Raw genomic sequence first — 26,710 nt, 5'->3', positions numbered from 1 at the left:
ATAAGACTAATTAATAGTGTTTGCTTCGAAGCAAGAACAAATCTCTGGCGTTAAGCAAGACTTATTAAACCGAAACATAATTAAAGCAAATGTGTAATTTTCATTCGCATGCCTATAATTTCCTGAAATACTGTCAGTATTTTAAAGACGTGGGTTTAAGCTAGTTTTCTATAATTGCCCGCAATCAAAGTGTTTGATTTGATAAGTTGCACATGAATATTTGCAAATTTCAGGGTTTATTCATTAAGCTTAAGTCAAACAAGTCACGCAAGGAAAGTTTCCGTATTAACTAGGCGTGGTGGGGGAGGACATGTTACTTTTTTATGTGTTAATGTAGTACAGTATTAAAGTTTTTTAACTCGCTAAGGTAATATTCGAGATGGCCCAATGGTTACACCTGCCCATCAAATTAAACCTAAACTTCAGGATTGCCGCAATAAATATAAAATAACACTTAAGATTTTAAAATTAAAATTCTATACCTGTATTTAAAATATCGGACATTTCCAAGAAATTCCATTTCGTTCAGCGCCATTTTGGGGGTCTCTTTATCAAAGACTGCAAAGTTTTGCTGCTGGATTTACCATTTCTGTCGATTAACAAGGGAAACCGAGGATGGTTAAGCGCGTTTGCTTTCAAACTAGGAAAATCGTTGCCGTTAAGCGCTCAAACTTTGTTGACTACAATATCAATAAACAAGTTGGGAAAACCAAACAACCTCTCCGAGTCGAGAAAAGGGCTATTTACACAATTAAGAGGTTTACTTGAATAAATAAATAAATGTAATTGATATTTATTGTTCTAATCGTCAGTAATTTACCTTAATTCTTGTTAAGAAACTTTATCCCTAAAATAATTTTAAACATAGCTATTGTTAACGTTTGACTTCTATCGAACACCTTTTTCACAATTTTTGTAAATGTAGGATATGTAAGGACATTGGGAGGCTAGACGTTTCTCGTAACCATAGCTGACCACCGCGTACATCTTAACCCTAACGATGATAATGGAGTAGAAGTCAATATTGCTCTCTGTAAACTGCCAACGTGGTCCGGATATTGCGAATTCGTTTGCTCCGATTTGCCCACTGCGAACGCGGTGACAGACAGACGGACATAAACACAAACATACTAGTCTTGAAGCTTATAGGTTTTATTGGAAATCGATGATTACATTTTTGTGACGGCTAATGAAACAGGTAAATATTATTTAAATACAAACAAAGAAGATTAGAAATGTTGGTAGTGATGTAAGCTTCAATACTGGGAAAGGGGGTTTCCAGCAGAAATAAATACCTTTCAATTCCCAGAAGAGGTAGTTTTTGAAATTAAACTAACTTGAAGCTTCTTCGAACCACGCCTCTCCTCGGTCACGAGCCTCTGACGTATTTAAAATAATTTTTACCCGGGGGGGGCCTTCTTTACAGTCCCTTTAAGTAACATTTAGCAACAATAAGAATGAGACTAAATAAGGTGTGTTTCAGTGAAATACATGATATTTGTGAAACACTGTCTTAGAAACGACCACTGGCAAGGTAATGTAAGTTGGTATAAACACCAAGGAGTAATATGGTTTAAGTCTGGAGTACCAGGATCTTTCCCATCCCGTTTCCACGTAAAACCAATTGAGATTTCTGATAGCTATGGACTGAAGTATACAATAATATCAGAAGCCGATTAGGCTTTACACATGAAGTACGTAACATGTGCCTGGGGGAGCTACACGATATTCTCCAAGCTCCTAGGAATGAACCTCCCCTTACGCGGAGGGAAATAGTTCAGTAACGCGGCTCCTTCGGATCCATCCGATCCTTCCGCCTAAAGAACCGATTTACCACGTACCTAAATTTGAGAACTACTATAAAGACTGATTAGGGTGTCTAAAATATTCTTTAGATAAAACTATTCACAATACCAAAGATTATTTTGGAGTAAGGCACGAAAATCTTAAAAATCTGGGTAGCTTTTGCTTGGACTATTTAAGACGCCGTGCATCTGTTTTATAACGAGGTATTTTTCTGTTCTCGCCGTTACGGCAAGCCCGGCCGCCGGCGGCTCGAGATGTGCCGCTCGGCCTCAGCCGCTGATATCTAGCCAAGGCTTAGTGTAGTTTTCGTGTCTAATTTTTTTCCCAGAGCTATTTTTCTGTTGAAATTTAAAGAAAATCTTATAATATTTAGTTGAAGACTTAGTAAATGTCTCAAAAAATTTCGAAACTTGAGCTTTGAAACGTTAAATATTTTATAACGACTACCGAATGATACCGCAAATTCGTCTTACGGGCTTCCCGGCTATGTCGACGGCGAGGTCGAGTCAGATCCCATGCAAGAAAATAGTAATAGCCGTCGCCGATTGGTCTGGCATTAAAGAGGTTATTTATGGTTAGGGGGCTCATGATTGGTTAAAAGCTTTTTTGTTCGTCTGCTTAGGTTTTTTTTACTTCGGAAATATCATGAAATCCATGGCCAAAACTATGGAAAAGTGGGACTTACGTACTTTATGTGTGAAGCATAATCCGCTTTTGATAATATACATGTGTATGTAATAGTTGATTGCCGAATTTAGTATGTGAACGATATATTAATGAATGAATTCTTCGTGGACTCCAGCATCACCACCTCTTTTTTTGCAAATTGCTAGACATTTAAAACAATACCAGTATATCCCTGTTTCTTTGACTGAAAATTTTTGTGAAATATTTAAATGGCTGTTTATGATAGTAAATCACATCCACATCTTAAATGTATAATTAATCTCTACATGTTAAAGAGTGGATTTAAAATGACGTAACACGATGGGATTTCGATAAGTATATAGTTCGAAGAAAAAAAATAAATTTGTGTTATGTCTGGGAAATCCATTTCATGTCCCAGTCTAGTTAATAGTCAGTGTATAAAGGGGTTATTTGAAGATTATTTCGGTAATGACAACGGCTACTGCTCCTGACAACAGCATGAGAAGAAAGTACCCTTACGAAAATGTATGATCAAATATTGATCAAACGAAGTTGATCCAAAAATGGGCCGATCAAACCTTGATATAGTTTGGATTTCAATAAATCTAATCAAAATGTTTTCAAAGCAATTTTTCATTATTTTCATCAAATTTTGATCCCAGTTCTATCACACATTTGATCAAATGTTTATCCCAGTTCTATCACACATTTGATCAAATGTTTATCGCGGTTTTGTTGTGAAATTAATCAAATGTTTATCGCGGTTTTGTTGTGAAATTAATCAAATGTTTATCGTGGTTCTATCATACATTTGATCAAATGTTTATCGTGGTTCTATCATACATTTGATCAAATGTTTATCATGGTTCCGTCATACATTTGATCAAATGTTTATCGTGGTTCTGTCATACATTTCATCAAATGTTTATCGTGGTTCTATCATAAATTTGATCAAATGTTATCTCGATTCTATCCTACATTTGATAAAATGTTTATCGTGGTTCGATCATACATTTGATCAAATGTTTATCGTGGTTCGATCATTCATTTGATCAAATGTTATCTCGATTCTATCCTACATTTGATCAAATGTTTATCGTGGTTCTATCATTCATTTGATCAAATGTTATCTCGATTCTATCCTACATTTGATCAAATGTTTATCGTGGTTCTATCATACATTTGATCAAATGTTTATCGTGGTTCTATCATACATTTGATAAAATGTTTATCGTGGTTCTATCATACATTTGATCAAATGTTATCTCGATTCTATCCTACGTTTGATCAAATGTTTATCGTGGTTCTATCATACATTTGATCAAATTTTTATCATGGTTCCGTCATACATTTGATCAAATGTTTATCGTGGTTCTGTAATACATTTCATCAAATGTTTATCGTGGTTCTATCATAAATTTGATCAAATGTTATCTCGATTCTATCCTACATTTGATAAAATGTTTATCGTGGTTCGATCATACATTTGATCAAATGTTTATCGTGGTTCGATCATTCATTTGATCAAACGTTATCTCGATTCTATCCTACATTTGATCAAATGTTTATCGTGGTTCTATCATACATTTGATCAAATGTTTATCGTGGTTCTATCATACATTTGATAAAATGTTTATCGTGGTTCTATCATACATTTGATCAAATGTTATCTCGATTCTATCCTACGTTTGATCAAATGTTTATCGTGGTTCTATCATACATTTGATCAAATGTTTATCGTGGTTCTATCATACATTTGATCAAATGTTTATCGTGGTTCTATCATACATTTGATCAAATGTTTATCGTGGTTCTATCATACATTTGATCAAATGTTTATCGTGGTTCTATCATACATTTGATCAAATGTTTATCGTGGTTCTATCATACATTTGATCAAATGTTTATCGTGATTCTATCATACATTTGATCAAATGTTTATCGTGGTTCTATCATACATTTGATCAAATGTTTATCGTGGTTCTATCATACATTTGATCAAATGTTTATCGTGATTCTATCATACATTTGATCAAATGTTTATCGTGGTTCTATCATACATTTGATCAAATGTTTATAACGGTTCTATCATAAATTTGATCAAATGTTTATCATGGTTGTATCATACATTTGATCAAGCGTTTATCGCGGCTCTATCATACATTTGATCAAATTTTAATATCGCTTCTATTCTACACTTGATCAAATTGTAATCTCGATTCTATCCTAGACTTGATAAAATTTTAATACTGGTTCTACTATCATACATCAGATCAGATTTTAATCCCTGTTCTATAATATACTTGATCAAATCTTATTCCCTTTCATCATTCATAAAATATAAATATTACTTTATCATTACCTTGATCAAATTTTTTACCCAGCTTCTATCGACTTTCTGCTCAAAATTCAATCACGATTTATTGTTCTTTCCATCAAAATTTAAACGCAGAATAATCGGTGTTTTAATTCAATTCCGATCCTGGTAGTATAAAAGTTTTGACTAAATTTCAAAATCAGAAAAAGAAACCACGATTTTATGCAATTTTAATATAGGTTTAGTCCGTGTTTTAGTCTAATTTCATTTATAACTTCATCAATACTTTGATCAATTTCAAATACTAGTTTGTTTAAACTGTTATTTTTAATTAATAAAGTAGCAACGTGTTTTTGTGCTTAAGAAATAATTTTTAGTAAGGGGAAAAACCTATAAATTTTCAATTAACCAAGGCATATATTTTTTAGAACAAATCCTGTTCATACTGAATGAAACTGACTTCAAGCTTCAAGAAAATTTTATTCAATTCAATTATCAAAAAATCGGAAACATTATGGATATTCAATTTTTGGCATTTATCTCTTCTCTTCTTAATTCACTAAGTTTGTTTCCTAGTGTTCGCACAATATCTTTTTTACATTCTTTCCAGTTTCTTTTAGAAGCGATATCCAAAACGAAATCTGATATCAAGCATGTTAAATAGTGTTAAGTAACATATTATCATGCTATACTTTTAAAGTAAATTTTCAAGTGACCCAGGTTCAAGAGAAAGGAAATGTAAGCGAAAGTTAAGGGATCTGATTATTGTTATATGTGCCTTTCGATTATAGCAATATGGCACTAATTGAGATTTAGCTGACACCAAAACATTTAATAGGGGAATCCAGAACGTTTTGCTATGTCTTGGGCATCTTGTTTAAAAGATTCCCGCGCATGCGCACATTGTACAAAATTGACGTCAGACCATAGCCAACCAGGCCAACCGCAAAGTTGGCCATGGTCTAACGTCAATTTTGTACAATGTGCGCATGCGCGGGAACATTTTAAACAAGATGCCCATTGCAAGACATTGAAAAACTTTCTGGATTCCCCTATTGAAAAATATTTTGTATTTGAATTTTGGATCTTTGTCAGTCGTTTAAAGACCATTATTCAATTCAATTACCAATTATGGCGTCAACAGCTGGTCTATACAACCCTTGCCGTGAATCTGCAGGTTTTCCATGTGGACCGTTTGCCGTGCGCCCATACAATGAACATGTTCGTAGAAATTCTAGTTTAAACGTTTCTACAAGCAACAATCGAGCCATGGTTGAAGCAGTTTTGCTGGAGTTTTCAGCCCGTCTTAAAATGAATCTTGGCAAGAAAACTTTGCTTCCATTTACAAGTTCCACCACCTAAAAAATCATAATATAACAACTTTTCTTCGTCGTGACTCAACGGACTATACTACTATCCAAATTAATTAGAAAATAGTCATATCAAATGCGGATACTAATGGTTTCGTAACATTTTTACTTTATGAGAAGTTTTTAAAATGACAACGCTTAGGAAATAGCTTTCATCAGAGTCCGATGCGGAGTACTTCAAATGTTCATGCACATTGCTTACACTTGTATTCAATGGTGATTTTGGATCTTATTTAAAAAAAACTATAATTATATAATTAACATTATTGACAACATTTACAACATACCAGGCAAGACACTGGTTTCTAAAGTGAACTTTGTAGCATCTAAAAGTGAATCTATAAAAAGTGTTTCGTAAAATGAATTTAAAAAACCATCCCTTTCCGCCGTGGGTTGAAAATGGCCTAGTGGATCTTACTAAAAACTTATAATTTCATATTTCTCTTATTGCAAAAATACCTGATCCGGCTTAACATGCAAATTGCTTATATACTCTAGAAAATAGTTGAAACAAACCAAAATTTTCCATGCTCGATGACGCAGCCTTTGGAGTTTCTGAAAGTATTTGTTTTCTTGGCTCTAATTTGTTATCTTTTTCTAGAAACATTTGGTCCTCGTTGGTAAAATAGTTATTTCCAAGCTGGATTTCACTATCAGGCATAGTTTTTAATTTTGGAGTTTTGGTGGTTGCTAAACCTACATTAATTATATGATATTGTAATTTTAATAGGTATATTATATGTAGACCAAATAATGCATCGCCAAGTTAAGAACTATAGATAAACCAAATATTTATAATAACCACCATGGGTCTAATTTTAACCTTGATTAATAGTTTCAATAAATAGGAAATGACTTAACTAATTCTATGTAATATTAGTGATCAAATTTTAACTTTATTCAGGGGCATCGAATAATTAATTGGCGTTGCATTATTTTGGCACACAAGCCACTACCTTTATCTTTAGGATATTTTTCTTGCATAAAAGCAAACATTTCTCTTAAAAAATCTCCAACTTTGTCAATCTTTTTCTCAATAGCATTACATTTATCTTGTAAGCTGTTTAGCGTTGAAATACTAGTTTCACAACTGTTGCAAGAGATGTCTACTAACTGTTTGGTCTTAGTATCCTCTATTTTGGTTGACGCAATATTGCTGCGAATCAATTCCTGCATTTTCCGATTCCCTTGGTCTTTGATGTTTTTTTCCTCCAGTTTTGTTTTTTTCTGGTTCAATAATAATTTTATCACCATAAATTGCCTACTAGCAAAAATGTATCCTGATTTCCTGGTTGGTGTCTCTTATGATTAAATACCAAGCTTCCGTAAAGACGGGACGATTTTTAAATCTTAATTTTACCAAGAACGGATTCATGTATGAATCCGTTCTGGATTTTACAATATTATGCCAAAGATGGCCGGGCTCTGATATATAGACTGTTTCTGAAAAGTTCTGTACTAAATTAATTGTTGGGCTCTTCCAAGTCGAAAAAGGGCCACTGTTCAGAAATTTGATTAGCGTGTGTTACGGATGTCCCCTTATTTAAAATAAGCATTTTCTTCCACTTTCTTACTTAAATTTTAGGGGTCATTCGTATAACACTCCTATCATAACTTGCAAACAGTGTCGGCCATTAAGGCAAAATACTATATACAAAAAAAGTTCGAGTCAATTAAGCAGCCCCAATAATTTCTTACGGACCTTTCTGAAACACCCTGTACATGCAGAGAGCTTTCGGTTTGGAGAGGAGAACTAAGACTAGTGAGATAATATACACGGCCATACTTGTAGAACTTTCAATGCAGAAGGACAGCTGAAATTCACCAATATGATGGCTATGAACCATGTTAATTAGACTAAGGTGGGTGAGAGGTACTACTCAGCCAACTGATAGCTCTCTATAGCAAGACAGTGATATGTTAGACTACCTTCAATATTCTAAGGATTTTTTAAGACTTGCGGTTCTAAACTTACGATAGCATAAACGATTATGATTTAAGAGTGTAGTTTTATGACAGTGTAGTTTTTAAAACTGTGTCATACCTTATTCTGACAATGATTAACTATTTTCGTTCGTTTTCTCGTATTTGATTTTACATTCCGCTTCATTTGCGATCTTGAAGCCGATGTATATTCTTCATCACCTGCTTCTGAATCTTTCTCTTGCACTTCGCTTTTAATTGTTTCATCTAGCATATTTTCACGAAGAGGAACCAACTCTAATTTGGTACCTAAATTAAATATTTTCTATCAAAGTACATTAACCTAGTTGAATAATCTAAGATTTACTAGGAAGAGAAGTCCACGTTAAGCTTGTAGCTTATTTACATCTGTGTCCGTTACATTGCATAGAGGGGTGGTAACAACTATGACACTATGCCACAGCGACTTATACTAACTATTCCACTACTACAACTACAAGCCGCCTCACGTAAACAAATGCAACTCGTATTTGAGGAGCAAAGCGATATAAGGACCAGGTTGTACAACTTACCCTCCCTGCACTGTGCATGCGGTGTTTGGTGGTCGCAGCTTGAAACTTGGGATATAGGCCTGTTTTTGAAAAAGCTCTAGACGTTTGAGTAGTGGAAACATAATATTAACTAAAAGCCAACGACGATAGAGTTCTCATCCAACGGAAGGTTTTTTGGGGGTGGCTTATATAGAGTAATGGCAGTTCTAAGTATGCAAACGTCATACCCTATCTCTTATCTCAGTGTCATCCCCCTACCGGGCGCGTACAGTATTCCCTCTTACAAAAGCGCGCCCAGAGGGAGGGATACGCAGTTTACACCCCTCTCTACCGCCACTAGTCTATTATCTAGTAATGACAATCATATACCATGCAATTGGAACGCCCGGAACGTCACAGTTTTCACCAGTGACACACACTTGTAAAGGTGATCATACCATGCATTTACAAAGCTACAACTGTCACAATGTTAAATTGGAAACTGACTCACTAACGGTTTAATACGGCCAAAATTTGAAATGTATGACATTCCGTCTGAATATCACATGTTTTACTTACAAGCAAGCTTGATCACTTTTGCGGAGACTATAGATTTTTTCCAGTTTACTAAGACTTCTGATCCTTCGTCAGGTGGTTTTTTTGGATCCCAATCACGGATAATCGCAACTTTGTAAATATCCACGGCATTTTCTTCAGGAAACTCCAACAAGGCGTATTCAATTTCATCATTTTTGTTTTCGAGTTCATTCTGGGTCCCACTAAAATCTGAATCTTGATTACACTCCGTTGAGGTATTTTCTTTCATGTCGACGGCCAAAAATCAGTTCCCTTCTAGCTCAACTTTAAGAAACAATGGCGGAAACCCCCGCGACGCCGAGATCGACAATTTTGAACACGTAAAGGCGACGGCGTACTCTGTTCTAGCTCTCGGACAGAGATGAGTCAGGAATGCAAATACAAGTACATAGGCCTAGTAGCCAAGTCAAGAAAACGTCCATCGCTGTGAATGAGATGTATTGGGCCAAACCTGGAATTTCTTTACTCGTGTTGTATGGACTTGTCGTGACGCTATTTTTGATTGTCAGGTAGGCGGTCTTTTCGTTTTTACAAGTAGACTGTTTTTTTTAAAGAGGACGAAAACTTAAGCAAATTTATATCAAAGCACTCGCATTAAATTATAAAAATTTTGATTTATTTAATTTGACATATGGTGAATTCCAGTTTTAAACTAGAGGGTGTTTAATGATTTTGAAAAATACATGCTAAATGACTTTCCTTTCCCATTTGCTTAGTATACTGTCCATGATTATGTACCCAAGATAAGGAATTGTTTTTTCAAATTCTTGCAAAGCTTAAAGGAATAAAAGTTCTTTCTGTGAGTAGGCGAATTCTATTTACGGAATACTTTCGGTGTAAATCTCAAAACCGCAGTGTTTGAACTATTGTATGAAGCATTGAAATTGATTTTGATAAAGACTTTCAAAAAGTAATAATTTTGGTATCACGAGAAGATATTTGTTCAATATGTCAAATAGAAAATATAGAAAATATCTTTATATTGAGGGAGCAAGAGTAAGTTTATTCTAATCTTGTTATACTAAAAGATTCTGTGTGCATGAGAGTGATTATTGTACGTGCAGATCAGTCGCTAGTTTAATGACGATTTAAAATGACATTTCCGACGTACATATATAGATACCGAAAAGCACCAAGAATCGGTGGAAAATTGATTGTGCGTCCAGAGAGAATATACAAGGTGATTACCTCAGGCCTTCTCACCTTCATGTAAATTGCATGGGGTCCAACTTCTTGTTTTATTTTTGAGTTTTGAGACTTAGTTACTTAACTCTTTCCTGGCACCATTAATTGGTAGAACTAAATTATTCTTTAACATAGGGTGTTACAGAAAGATGTGTCACAAATTCAGGGGCGCATTCTACGGGTCAAAACAAGACTAAGTCACCAAAGAACTATGGTCCAAAACTGAACACCCGCGGAGATACGGGCCATCAAAGTATCACGTAAAATGCGATGTATTTCCCCTTCAAGTGAAGCGACGATATTGTTTTCAATTGATTGGTTATGATTGAAAAAGATTCGATATTTAAGAAACGATCGATTCTGGAGGCAGAGCTAAAAGCATTTTAGACCAAAAAATTAAACATTTAATTTGGTAAAGTGTTTTAATTTGGCCTAAAGTTACAACGGCGTTTTCAGATCGCTGTAGTTGCTGAGTGGCTTGGTTTTCATTCATTAAAACGATGGCCCATTCAACTTCTTTGTCAAGCCAACGAGTAAAGCGCTTTACGTGTAAGCAAGAGCGCCTATTGGAAGGATGTCGTGACAACGGCATGAACGTTTTAAAACCGGTGTTTTTAACCAGACCGTGGTATTATTACCCAATGTCGCATGTCTGTTATCGAACCCTGTGGAAGTTACGTTTGCCATCGAACATTCGTGGATATCTGTGTCGTGGGACATTCTTCTAAGACAGATTCACTATCGGCCACGTATGCAAGAAATGACGCATACGGCGACAAACGACCAATGCTAATTCTAACGTGATTGTAATACTGTATGACTCGTAATATTACCCCCCAGAATCGATCGTTTCTTAAATATCGAATCTTTTTCAATTATGACCAATTAATTGAAAACAATATGGTCAAGACATATTCGTCGCTTCACTTGAAGGGGAAATTCATCGCATTTTACGTGATACTTTGATGGCCCGTATCTCCGCGGGTGTTCAGTTTTGGACCATATTTCTTTGGTGACTTAGTCTTGTTTTGACCTGTAGAATGTGCCCCTGAATTTGTGACACATCTTTTTGCATAACACCCTTCATACACATAAAAGTAACAATAAGCCATCTACCTAATACGAGCGAAAGGTTTAAGAATTATTTGACACCTGCTTGTACAGTACTATATAAAAGCGTATTTTGACAGAGTGTACACCAAATTCAGAACAAACTATAAACGCCGAAGCCACCATTGATGCACCCACATTATTTGAAAATATAGGTATACATTTTCTAAATTTCGGTAGTTTTATAAATAAATGTTTCTTGGATGTAGAAACTGTGATAACCTGGCATTGTAGGTCATTCCTTAATATTTTTGCCTTTTTTTATTCGATGGTGTAGTTTAATTAAATACGAAGAATAAAATTATAGGTTTAATATGAATCGCTTCAAAATATTACTTTTAGCATTACAAAAACTAACATTATTCATCACTTTCCTTACGGTTTGATCGCTTGCCTTTTTCCACTGATTTTAAATGTAAAGCGTGGCATAATGCATACAGTATTAAGAACCAACAAACACATTCTGAATTTTTTATGTATGTCATTTATTGTTCAGGCGCTTACTTTGTACCAGAGCCACTAAATCAAATAGAGGATGAAGAATTTAATTACCATAAAGATTAAGGTAGCAGAGAAGAATTGCTATACCAAAACAGTAAAATAACAAAATTTGAGAGCGCTATTTCCATATTATCCCTATCTTTGAAGCACAAACTTTCCAAGTCTTATTCGGACGATATCATAGCTCTCATTTTTTTGCATTTACCTCCGGAAACGGATTTTTTTACTTCAAAGTTTACATTTTACAAGTATATACAGTCGTTTCCAGCCCCTGTAAAAAGACATTTATTTTGCTCATCCTGCACATTTTATTTGGGATTAGAACCAGAATTAGAAACTAGATTTGAGTGTCCAAGCTGTTGCAAAAATATAGCTAAAATATCAAAAGACGTTGAAATGTTTTACGAAATCGATATCGTGAACTAAAAGTGCATCTGGAAAGAGGTCGCTTGTTTGACCATTTAAGGCATAGCTTTGAAAGTAGAGAAAGTCTTGATAGAGAGCGAAATAATGTGGAACGTTCAATCCACAATATTTTCGATGGTAAACAATATTCAGAGATAAATGAACTAAAAAATGTAAATAACTTTTCGCTAATGTGTGCGTGCCATCTTCAAAAGTAGCAACAAAAGCTTATGGCCAATTCAATTATGTATTCCAGAAATAAGCTCCAATAACCAACGGAAGTACATTTTAGTTGCTGGCCTTTGGTATGGCAGCGGTAAACCTGAAATGAATTCCTTTTTGTATCCCCTAACGAAAACCTTAAAAAAGTTGCAATCAGATGGAATTTTCTGGGTACACCGAGAAACAAAAACCGAGATGGTGTCCAAAGTATTTACACAAATATTTTGCGTAGACGCTGTAGCAAGGGCCCCTTTGCTAAACATGACCCAATTTAATGGGAAATTTGGATGTGCTGTTTGTGAACATCCTGGTGAATACGACATCTCATCAAGGGTGTATAAATATATGGAAGGCATCCCGAACAGAACACATGAATCTATAATAGAGGCCGGGAATGAAGCTTTAACAACTGGATCAGTTGTAAAAGGAATCAAGGGATTGTCCGTATTATCTATGATTCCTAAAGTAGATTTATCAAAGGCGCTCGTTCCGGAATATATGCACACTGTGCTTTTAGGAGTTACGAGACAATTCTTAAACGCTATAGTTAATAGTAAAAATCATTTGAGAGAATACTATCTTGGAACAAAATTGCATTTGGTTGATGAAAAACTACTTTCCTTAAAGCCGCCAAGATTTATAACAAGAACCCCTCGTTCAATTACAACCTTGAAGCATTGGAAAGCTTCGGAGTATAGAAACTTTTTACTGTTTTATGCATTGCCAGTTCTCAAAGGAATCATTCCTGGTCGGTTTTTGAAACACTTGGCTTTATTATGTCAATCAATATATTTGCTCCTGCAGAGCAAAATTACGCATGCCAATATAGAATTATCAGAGTTTCTTTTGAAGGAATTTGTAAAATATGTGCCTCAATTATATGGGAACAGTTTTTGTACATTTAATGTTCATCAATTGCTACATTTATGCGACACTGTACGCAACTGGGGACCTCTATGGACAACGTCCGCATTCATCTTTGAGGACAATAATCAAAGAATTAAAACATGCTTTCACGGAACTCAAGAAATAAATAAACAAATCATTCAATATATTCACATAAATCATGCTCTAGAGATTGAAAAACATTACATAAAGAAACCCTCCCTTGCTATTTCATTTTTGAACCGATTAGCTGGTAGCAATTCTGACGCGTTCCTTGAAACTAATTTTGGCGAGGTTAAATTGCTAGGGAAGCCAAAAAAGTATTCATGTCAAACCAATATAAAAGCAAAGCTGATTGAAATTGGATTTCCGACAACTGTGCGCATTTATCCAAGATTAAAAATTCGAAATATAGTATACAATTCAAAAGAATTAAATCGAGCACAGAAGAGGAATTCATACACTGTTCTATTCAATTTGATTTCGCCAAACGTTATGAATAATACGACCTTGAGACATACTGAAAAGTGTGTAGGCTATGTGCTATATTTGTTTAGTTTTAATGGTTCAGCATATGCAATTATTCAAAAATTTAAGATGGGGATGACGGCCTTCCGATACCAAGAACCATGCAACTTTAGGGTTAATCATTTGCTAAATGTTGAATCAAAATGTAACGGAATTTGTATTATTCCAGCCAGTGCTATTGTCAGTCAAGTTATTGAAGTATTGGATTACGTTTGTGTAGTACCAAATTTTGTAGAATACAATCTATGAGGCATCCGCATAAGCCGGGTCATTAACAACAAGGTTTATTATGATATACTAAATATATAATTTTCTTATGAAATTTAATACCATTTCATAATGGCTCAAAATAATATATAACTGTCGAACGTTTTTAGCACGAGCTGCGTGAAGTCGGATAATTACTATAATATTTTCATGTCTATCGTCAATTATAGACAATTAGATAATTGTGCTGAATTATTTTGATAGAGATTGCATATCGTTTTTATTAAATTATAATCAATTATATGATGAAGGAAGAGGTGATCAAATGAAACCAAAACTGTGATTGAGGTTTATCATATTCAACCGAGTTGTTGTCTTAAGTTTTTTTTTTATATAAAATTGTTTTTAACTATGATTTGAAGAAGACAATTATTTGGAGACTATGAGAAAGTAATCCAATTTTCGTGTATAGAAATGCATTTGATACTATTCTTGTTAATCCTGCAAAATCAATTAGTAAAATCCTATAAAATATCACGTTATAATTGATGATGTAAAAACTATCACGTTATTATTGATCATGTAAAAAATTATCACGTTATTATTGATCATGTAAAAAATTATCACGTTATTATTGATCATGTAAAAATTATCACGTTATTATTGATCATGTAAAAAATTATCACGTTATTATTGATCATGTGACTCATGTCAAAAATTATCAAAACTCCATTTCCGAAATAAAAAATATTCAAAAATTGTCTGATGGAGAGATATTTTCAAATATGGGTCAAATGTTTTATCATAGAAAGAGGTATTATCAATTTGATTGGGTGAGATATTATCAAGTAAGGATCAACTTCTCTTTAATAGGGAAAGATATTATCAAATGAGGATCAAATTCAATTTGATAGGTGAAATATTATCAAATGAGGATCAAATTATTATCAAATGAGGATCAAATTCAATTTGATAGGGAGAGATATTATCAAATGAGGATCAAATGCTATTTGATAGGGAGAGATATTATCATATGAGGATCAAATTCAATTTGATAAGGAGAGATATTATCAAATATGTATCAAAGTCTATTTGATAGGGAGAGATATTATCAAATGAGGATCAAATTCAATTTGATAGGGAGAGATATTATCAAATGAGGATCAAATTCAATTTGATAGGGAGAGATATTATCAAATGAGGATCAAATTCAATTTGATAGGGAGTGATATTGTCAAATAATGATCAAATTCCAATTGATAAGGAGTGATATTATCAAATAATGATCAAATTCCATTTGATAAGGAGTGATATTATCAATTAGGGATCAAATTTTGATTCATAGAAACGGATATTATCAAATATGGGTCAAATTTTGTTTCATAGAAACAGATATTATCAAATACGGATCAAATTTCGTTTGATAGGAAGGGAAAGAATCAAACAATGGTCAACTTCTATTTGATAGGGAAAGATATTATCAAAAAATGGTCAAAATCAGATCCAACCACCTTTTCAAATTGTTATTTTATCAAACGTTCTATTTTTGGAAACAATTTTGATCAAATTCTTAAAATTTGATCAAGGTATTTTCGTAAGGGAATAATATATAAAGGACTTAACACGAGGAAGATTATTCACCAAATCTTTAATATATTTGAAATCGTTTTCGGACAAAAATGCAGGCTCAATTCCCGATTTGATCAAGTCCGAGAGAGTGTCGATGCAGTTGTAGCTTTCCGTCGAGAAGTCCGTACGCAAGAAACAACCCAAGAAGAACAGAATGAAAGTCACTCCGATAAGCCACGACGAAGCGAGCAGACGACAAGTAATGTGCGGCAGAACAGCAGGAATCGCTACAAAACATAATTATCCTTTATTGTTTTAAGTCTGATTAAAGTGCCGGCCATCTTTCGCAATTAAGGGGGGTTAATTGTACTTCCATTACGAAGTTGAATTAGCTTTAAATATTAGGGACGATGTAATTGCATACGTTCGGCGCACAAGAGTGACGCGTTTTTCCACACATTTTCCAGTGTTTCTTCGGCCACTTTCTTGGCAACTTTCTTAGTGGGCACCGATTTGTATTTGTTGGTTACGATGGAGTGAATGACGAGTAAAATTGAAAGGAGGACCAAGGTTAACGCTATTAAAATCAGCACCTAAAAGAAACAAGAACGAAACTCAATGAACACTTAATATTTCTATTGAGCAAAATTTACTTCGTCGTCCATATTTAAGAAGGACCAAGAATTGGACGTGACGGTCACTCGGGGGCTGGACACGATAATCAGCTTGTTGATTCCGACGGGGGGAGACGGATAGAAATGGTCCAATCGAGTACGGAAAAATGAACTTGACGGTTTCAGTGCAATAACGTGAGATTTCTAAAACGGGTTAAAGGGTTAATTACTTATTAAATGGGTTATTTTTCAGAGTTTTCAATATTTGTTGTAAAATCGCATACCTTGAAAAAATTTGGATTATCGTCTACGTTATGACGGTCATTAAAACTTATATTTTTGAAATTCAGCCTAAAAGTCATCGACAAAAATTAAATACAATATGCTGTTAATATTGTTTCATAACAATGTTTAAGATGAGAAGGTTTCTGAGAGTTCGCTTAACGCCACGTAGTGAACGCGGGAAAAGGTTAGCATGTGCTTGTGGAACAAAACAATTTTATTTGGCCAGGGGGGGGTTGCGAGTAGTTTGTTTTGAGTTTTTAGGAGATCCCCCATTAGAGACAAAACTCAATTACTCGCGTCTATTAATGAATTTAAAATTAACTTAATTTTTAAAGTAAAATGTATATAATCAATTGAAAGGCTAGGACTGTAAAAACAGTAATATACCAAATTATTTTTTCATATTTCCCGAGTTACTATTTTCTTACTGAATATTTTATAATTTCCTAATCTATTCTAAAAGCAATAAAAGCATTCAATTTGATTAATCGATTAAAAAATATTGAATCGATTAATATTTCGAGTTTTTCAAATTTTGTCAACCCTTTTGCTCAAAGGAGACAGCTCGGGTTAGAGCATTAAGTGAATCCTCTCTCGTTCGATCCAATTAATATTAAAACGAAATGAATGAAGTGTTAAATTTACTTGATGTTGAGGAATCGTTTTAGATATTCTGCCATGAACTTCAGCTGTTTAACTAATTCCCAGTCCTGTTAACAAATGAAAGTAAAATTGTCATCAAGAAAGCAAACTTAATTAAGAGAGACTGAAGATTCGATTCAACAAAGTCACTGAATTATGATAAACTCCCCTGGTTTTTTTCAAATACCGAACAATTAATTGACGTCTCTTGAGTGTACCTTTAATAGTTAATTACTTTTCAAGTCAATGAAAACATTTTGGATTTGAAATTTCAAGTTTTACCTGTATTTGAAATATCGATCATTTCCGACAAAGTCAATTTCGTTCAACGCCATTTTGGGGTTCGATTAAATCCTTGCAGGGGCAATCCGAAAACTTCAAAGCCCGTAACAGATGATTGGTCCTTCAATAATAGACTGAGACTATAGTTAATAGTGTTTAGTTTGAAGCAAGAACAGTTCTCTGACGTTAAATAAGATTTTTCAAAGTTAATCATAATTAAAGCACAAGTGTAATTATTACCAGGGTTGGCAAGTTTTTGCCAGGGGTGGAAAAACCGCGGTTTTTACCTGGTAAAAACCGGGTGGCAAAAACTAATTTTTCCGTGGTTTTTACCGCGCGGTTTAAACCAGGTTAAAACCGGTGGCAAAAACCATTTTTTCCGCGGTTTTTTCCACTTTTTAAGGTTTTTTCCAGTTGCTATGTGAAGTATTTGACTAATTATTCGTTAAATATTCGCGAAAAACCTGGCAAATTTGAATACTAAAAATTTAATAGAGTAATAACCACCTCATATTTAAAAATTAAAAATACTATTGTTATTTTTCTAACATAACAATAACAAACATCACGAAAATGCACTTAAAACTCGCTAGTTTACCCCTTTGTAACCATGAATTTAATTTTTTGCCGGTTTTTTCCGTTTTTGCCGGTTTTTACCGGTTTTTTCCACGTGTCCCGGCAAAAACTAGTTTTTTCCGGGTTTTTGCCAACCCTGATTATTACGCATGCCTTTTATTTCCTGGTAAGCTGTCAGAATTTTAAAGGCATGGATTTAATATAGTTTACTATGATTGGCCGCAATCGAAGCTTTTGATTTGATAGGTTGCGCGTGAATATTTTAAAATTTCAGAGTTTATTAAATAAGGTTAATTAAAAATAACAGCCTCTTACTTGGGAATTTCTTAAATCTATAATCTATGATACATTAAAGTCGGTATGAGGTCTTATCTAAGAGAGCTATCGCTCTCATAGAATAATGATGTTAAAAAAATTTGGAACTGGTCCTTCTTTTAATTTTTGTAAACGTGTATGTCTTCAAGCTCAATTATCCCAATACAAACATGGAGTAACGAGTCTTAACGGCACCCCGTTAACTCCACTTCTGTCAACCACTCTGGATTTAAAAGTATATTGGACTAATTAAAAGAAATCATGAGGTTTGGCAAAATTATTTTAGTTAAATGGGTCTCCATATTAATTAAACCCGAAAAACCTGTTAAATTGTTTTTGCTACCGAATATAAGAAGTGTTGGAGAGGTGTCAGTTAAGACGGGAAAAAATCTGATTTTTATTCGAATGTTTACTTTTCTAAGATTGAATTCTACTATTAAAACCATTACGTCAGTTTTTCATTAAAAATTACTTTAACTTATCTGCTCCTCCTTTAGGTAATGTTTCCTGTATAGGCCTAGTATCTTTTTTGGCAAAAAAAAACTAGAGTTGCATATATTTAAAAAAGCCTTTCTTACGATACTTTGTGAAGAAAATTCGATATCAGAAACCAAAACTACGTGCGTTTCAAGTGTAAAATATCATTTCATATTTTAATTTCCTCTCCGAGTTCTACCCAATAAACTGTCAATGTTCATTGAGAGGCTAGGATTGTTTCATTACAGATGTTCAGGATGGACACATCTGGAAATGTACTATCATTTCACCCTATATTTTCTTAGCATGCGGAATTAATTTAAAATTTTTTTTCTAAGCTACATTGTTATACTTTTTTTTGCACAATCAACGCCCTTCATTTGACAATTGTCGAGTAATTGCACGCGAATATTCAGAAAGTTACGAGGATTTTTCGATAAAGTGCGCTCAAGATACGTGTCTCGTATTTTAAACTTACGAACGAGGTATTTTTAGAATGCAGAATTTGGATGATGCGTAACCCCGTGACCACGTTCACTTTCGCTCACTAAAACTGTTTCGACTGTACAAATCGAAATGTTGAGTAACTTCGAGAACTCTTGGAGCTTAATAGGAATTATTGGATTTCCATGATTGCTTTTTTGTGACAATTGGGAAAATATTATTAAAATGACAAGTTGGAAAAACCAAAATTTTACCTCTCCGAGTCATGAGGTCTACTTATTTACCTAAATATGGAATTATTTCTCTTTTTTTTTTTTTTTTTGAAGTAAAAATTTACAAATTATTGAAGCAGTATTCCAAGCATTGCGTGTTTAGAAGCCAGTGTGTACAGACTGGTGTCCATGTGGGATGGACAAAGACCAGAGGCTGGTGGTGTTAGACAGGCAATGGAGTAAAATTTCCGGGAACTGTAAATGCGGTCCGGAAATTGAGAACACGTTTGCTCCGATTTGAAAACTGCGAACGCGGTCACAAGGGTGTAACAACAGACAGACAGACACGTCGAATTTAGAACTCGAGATAAGTGTCTCGTATTTTAAACATACGAACCAGGTGTTTTTAAAATGCAGAATTTGGAAGATGTGTAACCCCGTGACCACGTTCACTCTGGCTCACTAAAACTGTTTCGACTGTTCAAATCGAAATGATGAGTAACTTCGAGAACTCTTGGAGATTAACAGGAATTATTGGATTTTCATGATTGCTTTTTTGTGACAATTGAGTAAATATTATAAAAATAAAAATAAAATAAGCCTAGATTAGAATTGTTGGACGAGTAAAGTTCAATATGGGGAAAGAGGTTTCCAGCAGGAATATTAAAAATTGTTTGATTGGATAAACAAAACACGCAATTGAACCAAGAAGAAGAAACATAACGGTTGGTAGCTTTTTTCATTAAATTTACTTCATCATATTAAGGCGAAATAAAGTAGGTCAGGTTTTATTGAATGCTTTGAAGACATTATTACAATTTAATCTTTCAACTTAAGTTCAATATTATTACTTGCCACACTTTGTGATTTCATTTTTTTTAGTATTTAGAGTATTAATCTGTCTTACCATGTCGATGGGTCAAGAAAAATAAAATCATTTTGGCCTACTGGATTTTTGAGTCGATTAATCGATTCAAAGACGAAAAATTTAATATTATTTCGATTTTTCCATATTTTTTCTAGGCCTAATATTTAACAAATAAAAATATTCAATTTTCGATTATTCGAATAGGATTTTGTTGTGTATTAAGGGAAGAACTACTGCAGCGGTAGAGGTTAAATTGCTATCATTTAATTCTTGGTCAATACGTGTTATAAATACAATAAGGTGTTAACTACATAGCTTCCAAGTTCGAGATAGACTGCCCCGTGGGGTGGGCCGTGGCACACCAGTTAGATTTCTTTTATGCAGATTTGTTATCAGGAGAATGGGCCAAAGGATTTTTACGTATACGTTAAAAACAGGTTTCAAATAAAGATTTTCTTTTTTCCTATAGAACAGAAAAAACAATTCTGTTCAATAGAAGGACAATGCCTTTAATTACATGAAGCGATGTGTTTTACATTCAATCAAAAAATGACACAAACTTGGTACAAAATTCACGAGGCGGATAAAATGTTGTAGAACGTACCAATGCCGACTCAATTTATAAATTGAGTCGGCATTGAACGTACTGTTGTAACAAATGCATACATTACATTGTATGGCACCTGTTCATTTCCCTTCCCGTTTCCACGTAAAACCATTGGGGTTGAGACGGTCACCCTTGAAATTGAGCACGATCTTTCGTACATGTTTCTGATAGCTTTGTATATAAATAAACCATAATCTACATATGTATGTCATAGTTGATTGTCGAATATGTGAACGTTATGTTATGAATGAATGTAGAATTCTTAATGCAGATTCCTAGACATCTAAAACTCTACCAGAATATCCCTGTTTTGTGACTGACAATTTAGTAAAATATTTAAATGGTTGTTTATGATAGTTATTTATGTTCATATCTTAAATGTATAATTTTCCTCAACATGTTAAAGAGTGCATTTTAAATGACGTAACAGGCAGTGATCTCGTTCGGGTAGTATATCCTAGTTCGAAGAAAATATAAATTGGTTTCATGTCTGGGAAATCCATTTCATGTTCCAATAGTCAGCGTGGGAGCTACTTGAAGATTATTTCGGTAATGACAACTGCGACTGCTGTTGACAACAGCGTGAGAAGCAAGTAGAAAGGAACACTAACGCTACTCAGGTCCAAGACTTCAGTGCTTTGCAATGGTTTTTTCCAAGTCAACTGTTCAAATATGTGATGTAATTTTAGTTCCTGATACTTGAAAACTTGCTTTTCGAAAATCGGTTCCACCCTGAGAAAAAAAGAGAGTCAAGGCTGTTAACAGGTTTTAGATGAAATTGTTACTGACATCAGTTGGGCGTTCAATTGCGGTATGCTTCTGATCCAAGAGGTGTTGAAAATGAAGTGATTGTAGTCGAGGCTGAGAACTCCTTGCGAAAAGTAAAATCCTCCTTTTTTCAAAAAGAACTCTATATCCGTCTTGAAATTCTCAAATAAATTTCCAAGGATCCAAATCATCAAGTCTTCGTTTATGATCAGAACTCTTTCCCCCGATAAAACAAACTTAAGCGCATCGATCGGTGCATAATATTCATAGGAGAACTCTTCCTCCAGTTTCTTCTCATCGAATTCCTCTAACCATTTCTTAACAACTGGGCCTTGGGCCTTCTAATACAAACCAATGACGTCAGAAAAGGAGAGGACTTAGCACAAAGAAGAATATTTACCAAATATTTAATATATGTGAAATCTTTTGGGTCTATAAATGCAGGCTCAATTCCCGATTTGATCAAGTCCGAGAGAGTTTCGATGCAGGTGTAGCTTTCCGTCGAGAAGTCCGTGCGCAAGTAACAACCCAAGAAGAACAGAATGAAAGTCACTCCGATAAGCCAGGATGAAGCGAGTAGACGACAAGTAATGTGTGGTAAAACGGCGGGAATCGCTACAAAACATAATTATGCTATATTCGATTTATGTCTAAATAAGGCGGCGGCGATCTTTCATAATTAAGGGGGTTATTTGTATCGGCTATACGATGGTGAATTAGTTTTAAATATTAGGGAAGGCCTAATTGCTTACGTTCGGCGCACAAGAGTGACGCGTTCTCCCAGACATTTTCCATGGTTTCTTGGGCCATTTTCTTGACAAATTTCTTATTGAGCACCGATTTGTATTTGTTGGTTACGATGGAGTGAATGACGAGTAAAATTGACAGAAGGACCAGGGTTAACACTAATAAAATCTGTACCTGAATGAATACAAGAACGAAACTCAATGAATTGGGTATCAACATTAGTTGTTCATAAAATATGTTCCATAAGATTGTCTCTGGTTATTGAGAGCTTGTCATGAAGTGACGTAGGTGAAACGTCATAGGTTCTGCAAAGCGCCGCCTGGTGAGGCGCTGTTGAAGGCTTAGTACAGACTAAATAGGAAGATGGACTGCAAAAACCGAGTGTAGGCAATTCTCGCTTGTCGTTAGTTCTCGAACTACCCCTCAGTAAGTCTCAAGTATATTCGAAGTTTAAAAAATGTCATACTCATGGAATTTATCTTATAAACTTATGGTTTTTAAGTAGATTGTTATTGAGCAAAATTTACTTCGTTGTCCATATTTAAGAAGGACCAAGAATTGGACGTGACGGTCACTCGGGGGCTGGACACGATAATCAGCTTGTTTACTCCAACGGGCAGAGACGGATTGAAACGGTGAAATCGACTGCGGAAAAATGAGCTTGGCACTGTTATCAGCCAGAATTGAGTTTTCTAAAACCGGAGTATGGGTTAATTACCATTCAAATAGGTATTTTATTCAGAGTTAATCAATATTTGCCGTAAAATTTATTATGGATTATGGTATACCTTATTAGGGTCATCGCTATCAATTTCGAAATCCAACCTGAAAATTATCGACAAAATTTTGTTACAATATACCTAACTTTAACATTGCTTCATATGCTGAGATCGTTTCTGAGAGTCCTTTAACGTTGCGTAATGAACTCGGGAAAACGTCTTTCGGTACAAAGCAATTAATTACGCGAAGGAAAGGGGGCGCGAATAGTTGTTTTTGACTTTTGTAGTAATGCCCCATACGAGACAATGGTCAATTACTCGCGTCTATTAATGAATTCAAAATTAACTTAATTTTTATAGAACAATCTATCTGTAAAGTTGAAAGGCTAGAACTAGTAAATATATACCAATGTCTTTTTTTTTTCAAACTACCCTAGTAAATTTTTTGTTGTAGAATATTTTGTAAGATCCGTATTTTATTTCTAAAATCAATAATGACATTCAATGTAATTAATCCTTTAAAAAATCTCTAATAATCGTCAATACGATTATAATCGAATAATTCTTCGAGTTTTTCTAATTTCACAGACCCATTTTCACGAAGGAGACAGCGAGGATTAGGGTGATAAGTGAATTCTGTCTCGTTCGATTCAATTAATAATTAAATCGAATGAATGAAGTATTAAATTTACTTGATGTTGAGGAATCGTTTCATATATTCTGACATGAGCTTCATATATTCATAAAAATCCCAGTTCTGATAACAAATGAAAGTAAAATTGTCATCAAGAAAATCATCTTAAAGGAATTGCGACGTGGTTTAAAAATTATCTCAAATCTAAAGAAAACCTTACTTTTTTGATAGTTTAAACTCTTCTGATTCCAAAAATATGCTTGATAAATATTTAAATATGAGGGAAAACACAGAAAAAACACCTCGAAAACTTGAAATTTTGGTGGCAAAAGCAAATTTGAGGAGAAGATTTTGGGGGGTTTTCTCCTTGATACGTCACTCACGGCATCTCGCGGAAAAACCAAGCTCGAGCACCCAAGACTTCTACTAATGCCGCGCGAATCTGAATAAAATAGGCTTAAAGCGGCTCGGAGACACTAACACTCGTCACGTGAGCGACATCTACCAAGAAAATTTATCCTTACTACGTCATCAAACGAAAACAATATTTTAATTAGGCCTTTTCCAAACACAATACTTCGATTGCAATTTTATAAATTGCTACGAAACCAAATAAAAAAGTAAATATATCTTAATAAACTAGATTTTTTCAAGGATTTTTTTCGCATTTTAAGTTTGTGGATGACGAAAATTATGTCACTAACACTTTAATTAAGAGAGGCTGAAGACTCGCTTCAACAACACCACCGAATTTTATTAAACTCACCTGATCAACGGCAGATGTCGAACACTTAATTGTTGTCTCTTGGGCGTACCTTTAATAATAAATTATTTTTCAAATCAACGGTAAATTTAGGATTTGAAAATTCAAGTTCTACCTGTATTTGAAATATCGATCATTTCCGACAAATTCAATTTCGTTCGATGCCATTTTGGGGTTCAATTAAATCAGGGACAATCTGAAAACTTCAAAGGCTGCAGAGTGTTGCTGAGAGTTATTTTATGGTTCTTAATAGTGTAAGGTTTGAAGCAAGAACAAATCTCTGAAGCAAAACAAGATTTTCTAAACTGTAACATAATTAAAGCACAAGTGTAATTATTTTGCATGCCTTTTATTTCCTGGTAAGCTGTCAGAAATTTAAAGGCATGGGTTTAAGCTAGTTTACTATAATTGGCCTCAATCAAAGTGTTTGATTTGAAAGATTGCGCATGAATAATTGAAAGATTTCAGAGTTTATTCAATAAGGTTAATTAAAGGTGTCCCCCCATATCACCCAATCTCATTTGTCCCAATCAGAGGAATTTAACCCAAATCATATATTCCTGATTCACCCAAATGTATTTCTCCCAATTCCCGTTTGCCACAAAAGGCAATAACACAGGAATTTGGCACGAATAATATACCCGTTTTATTAATTCGTATTTTCCATTAAAAAAGCAATATTTTAAAATTATTATATAAGAGACTGTTGATCAGTGTAATTTATTAAATATGGAAGTCGAATGGCTGAAGACTTCGAAAGGAAAATATGCCCCGTAATTCTGAGTTAGGGTTAGATAGGTTAGGTTTGGTTAAGTTAGGTTAGTAATATTTTATAAATCATTTAACTATGGTACGCCTTTTCCAAAATATCGATGTTTAGGTTCATTGACTTCCCAAATAATATGCCTTTTCCAAAACATTACTGTTATGTTAGGTTAGGTTAGGTTTGGTTTGGTTTGGTTAGGTTAGGTTAGACTAGATTAGGTTAGGTTATATTAGGTTAGGTTAGTAATATTTTATAAATCATTTAACTATGGTACGCCTTTTCCAAAATATTGATGTTTAGCTTCATTTACTTCTCAAATAATATGCCTTTTCCAAAACATTACTGTTATGTTAGGTTAGGTTAGGTTAGGTTAGATTAGGTTAGTAATATTTTATAAATCATTTAACTATGGTACGCCTTTTCCAAAATATTGATGTTTAGCTTCATTTACTTCTCAAATAATATGCCGTTTCCAAAACATTACTGTTATATTAGGTTAGGTTAGGTTTGGTTTGGTTAGGAGGACGTCTCTTCCTCTTTGGAGCGGTTATACACTTCAAGTAAGTGTATCCCTTATGTTAAGAAAAAATAAATAAATAAAACCATCAAATTCTACTCTATTTGAGTCTTTTTGGGTATGCAATATTGGGTTAATTGGGATAGGCGAACTGGGAATTGGGTTGAATGGGAATTGGGTAAATGGGAATTGGGTGTTTTAAATTGGGTGAAATGGGGGGTAACCTAATTAAAAAAACAGACTCTAACTTGGGAGATTCTCAAATCTATAATCTATGACAATGATAAAAAAAATTTGAACTGGACTTTCATTTAATTTTTGTAATCGTGTATTTCAAGAGTTGTAAAGCTGAGTTACACCATACATATATTGTATAACCCTTCCATACCCACCTCGTTAACTACGCTTCTGTCAACCACTCTGGATTTAAAAGTATATTGGGCTAAATAAAAGAAATCATGAGGTTTGGCAAAATTATTGAAGTTAAATGGGTTTCCATATGAACTAAACCCGTAAAAGTGGTTCAATTTCTTTGCAACCGAATATAAGAACAGCAAGGGCGTGCCAACTACGGGGGCAGCGGGGGCGAAGGCCCCCGCTCAAATTTTCAACTCTATGGGACTTCAACATTAGGCAGCCATTTTGCCCCCGCTCCAGTGGAAAATTTTCGC

General features: G+C 34.3%; 1 protein-coding gene and 2 long non-coding RNA genes across 4 annotated transcripts; 1 reads left to right on the top strand and 2 right to left on the bottom strand.

The window, feature by feature from the left end:
- Positions 1 to 5,232: 5,232 nt before the first annotated feature.
- Positions 5,233 to 6,243, bottom strand: LOC149679525 (uncharacterized). The gene is made up of 2 exons (XR_016365922.1): positions 5,898 to 6,243; positions 5,233 to 5,412 (listed from the first exon to the last, which is right to left on the bottom strand). It is a non-coding gene; the product is annotated as an uncharacterized LOC149679525 (long non-coding RNA).
- Positions 6,244 to 6,251: 8 nt separating this feature from the next.
- On the bottom strand, positions 6,252 to 9,581 carry LOC149679524 (uncharacterized). The gene is made up of 7 exons (XM_089835680.1): positions 9,174 to 9,581; positions 8,186 to 8,373; positions 7,098 to 7,368; positions 6,658 to 6,837; positions 6,429 to 6,479; positions 6,344 to 6,369; positions 6,252 to 6,278 (listed from the first exon to the last, which is right to left on the bottom strand). The coding sequence occupies exons 1-7, from the start codon at positions 9,418 to 9,420 to the stop codon at positions 6,252 to 6,254; spliced, it is 990 nt and encodes a 329-aa protein (XP_089691806.1). The 5' UTR covers positions 9,421 to 9,581.
- A 759-nt stretch (positions 9,582 to 10,340) lies between these two features.
- On the top strand, positions 10,341 to 12,946 carry LOC149679523 (uncharacterized). 2 transcript variants are annotated; one of them, XR_016365920.1, is made up of 3 exons: positions 10,341 to 10,371; positions 11,567 to 11,641; positions 12,649 to 12,946. It is a non-coding gene; the product is annotated as an uncharacterized LOC149679523 (long non-coding RNA). The 2 variants fall into 2 exon arrangements; XR_016365921.1 differs by lacking the exon at positions 10,341 to 10,371 and adding an exon at positions 11,415 to 11,508.
- The last annotated feature ends 13,764 nt before the right edge of the window (positions 12,947 to 26,710 follow it).

This window comes from Phalangium opilio, unplaced genomic scaffold, assembly GCF_054372755.1.
Source record: "Phalangium opilio isolate 3A_F unplaced genomic scaffold, DU_Popi_V2 ptg000041l_1, whole genome shotgun sequence".
NCBI lineage: Eukaryota > Metazoa > Arthropoda > Arachnida > Opiliones > Phalangiidae > Phalangium > Phalangium opilio.
This window is presented reverse-complemented; position numbering and strand designations above follow the sequence as displayed.

What these genes read in the sequence shown, in the direction of transcription:
- LOC149679524 (XM_089835680.1), bottom strand. Translation starts at nt 9,420, where the DNA reads ATGAAAGAAAATACCTCAACGGAGTGTAATCAAGATTCAGATTTTAGT. An exon ending in ATCGAGCATGGAAAATTTTG is followed by an intron (nt 6,480 to 6,657) that starts GTTTGTTTCAAC and finishes CACTTTTTATAG; the next exon opens with ATTCACTTTTAGATGCTACA. An exon ending in AGAAACCAGTGTCTTGCCTG is followed by an intron (nt 6,370 to 6,428) that starts GTATGTTGTAAA and finishes TTTTTAAATAAG; the next exon opens with ATCCAAAATCACCATTGAAT.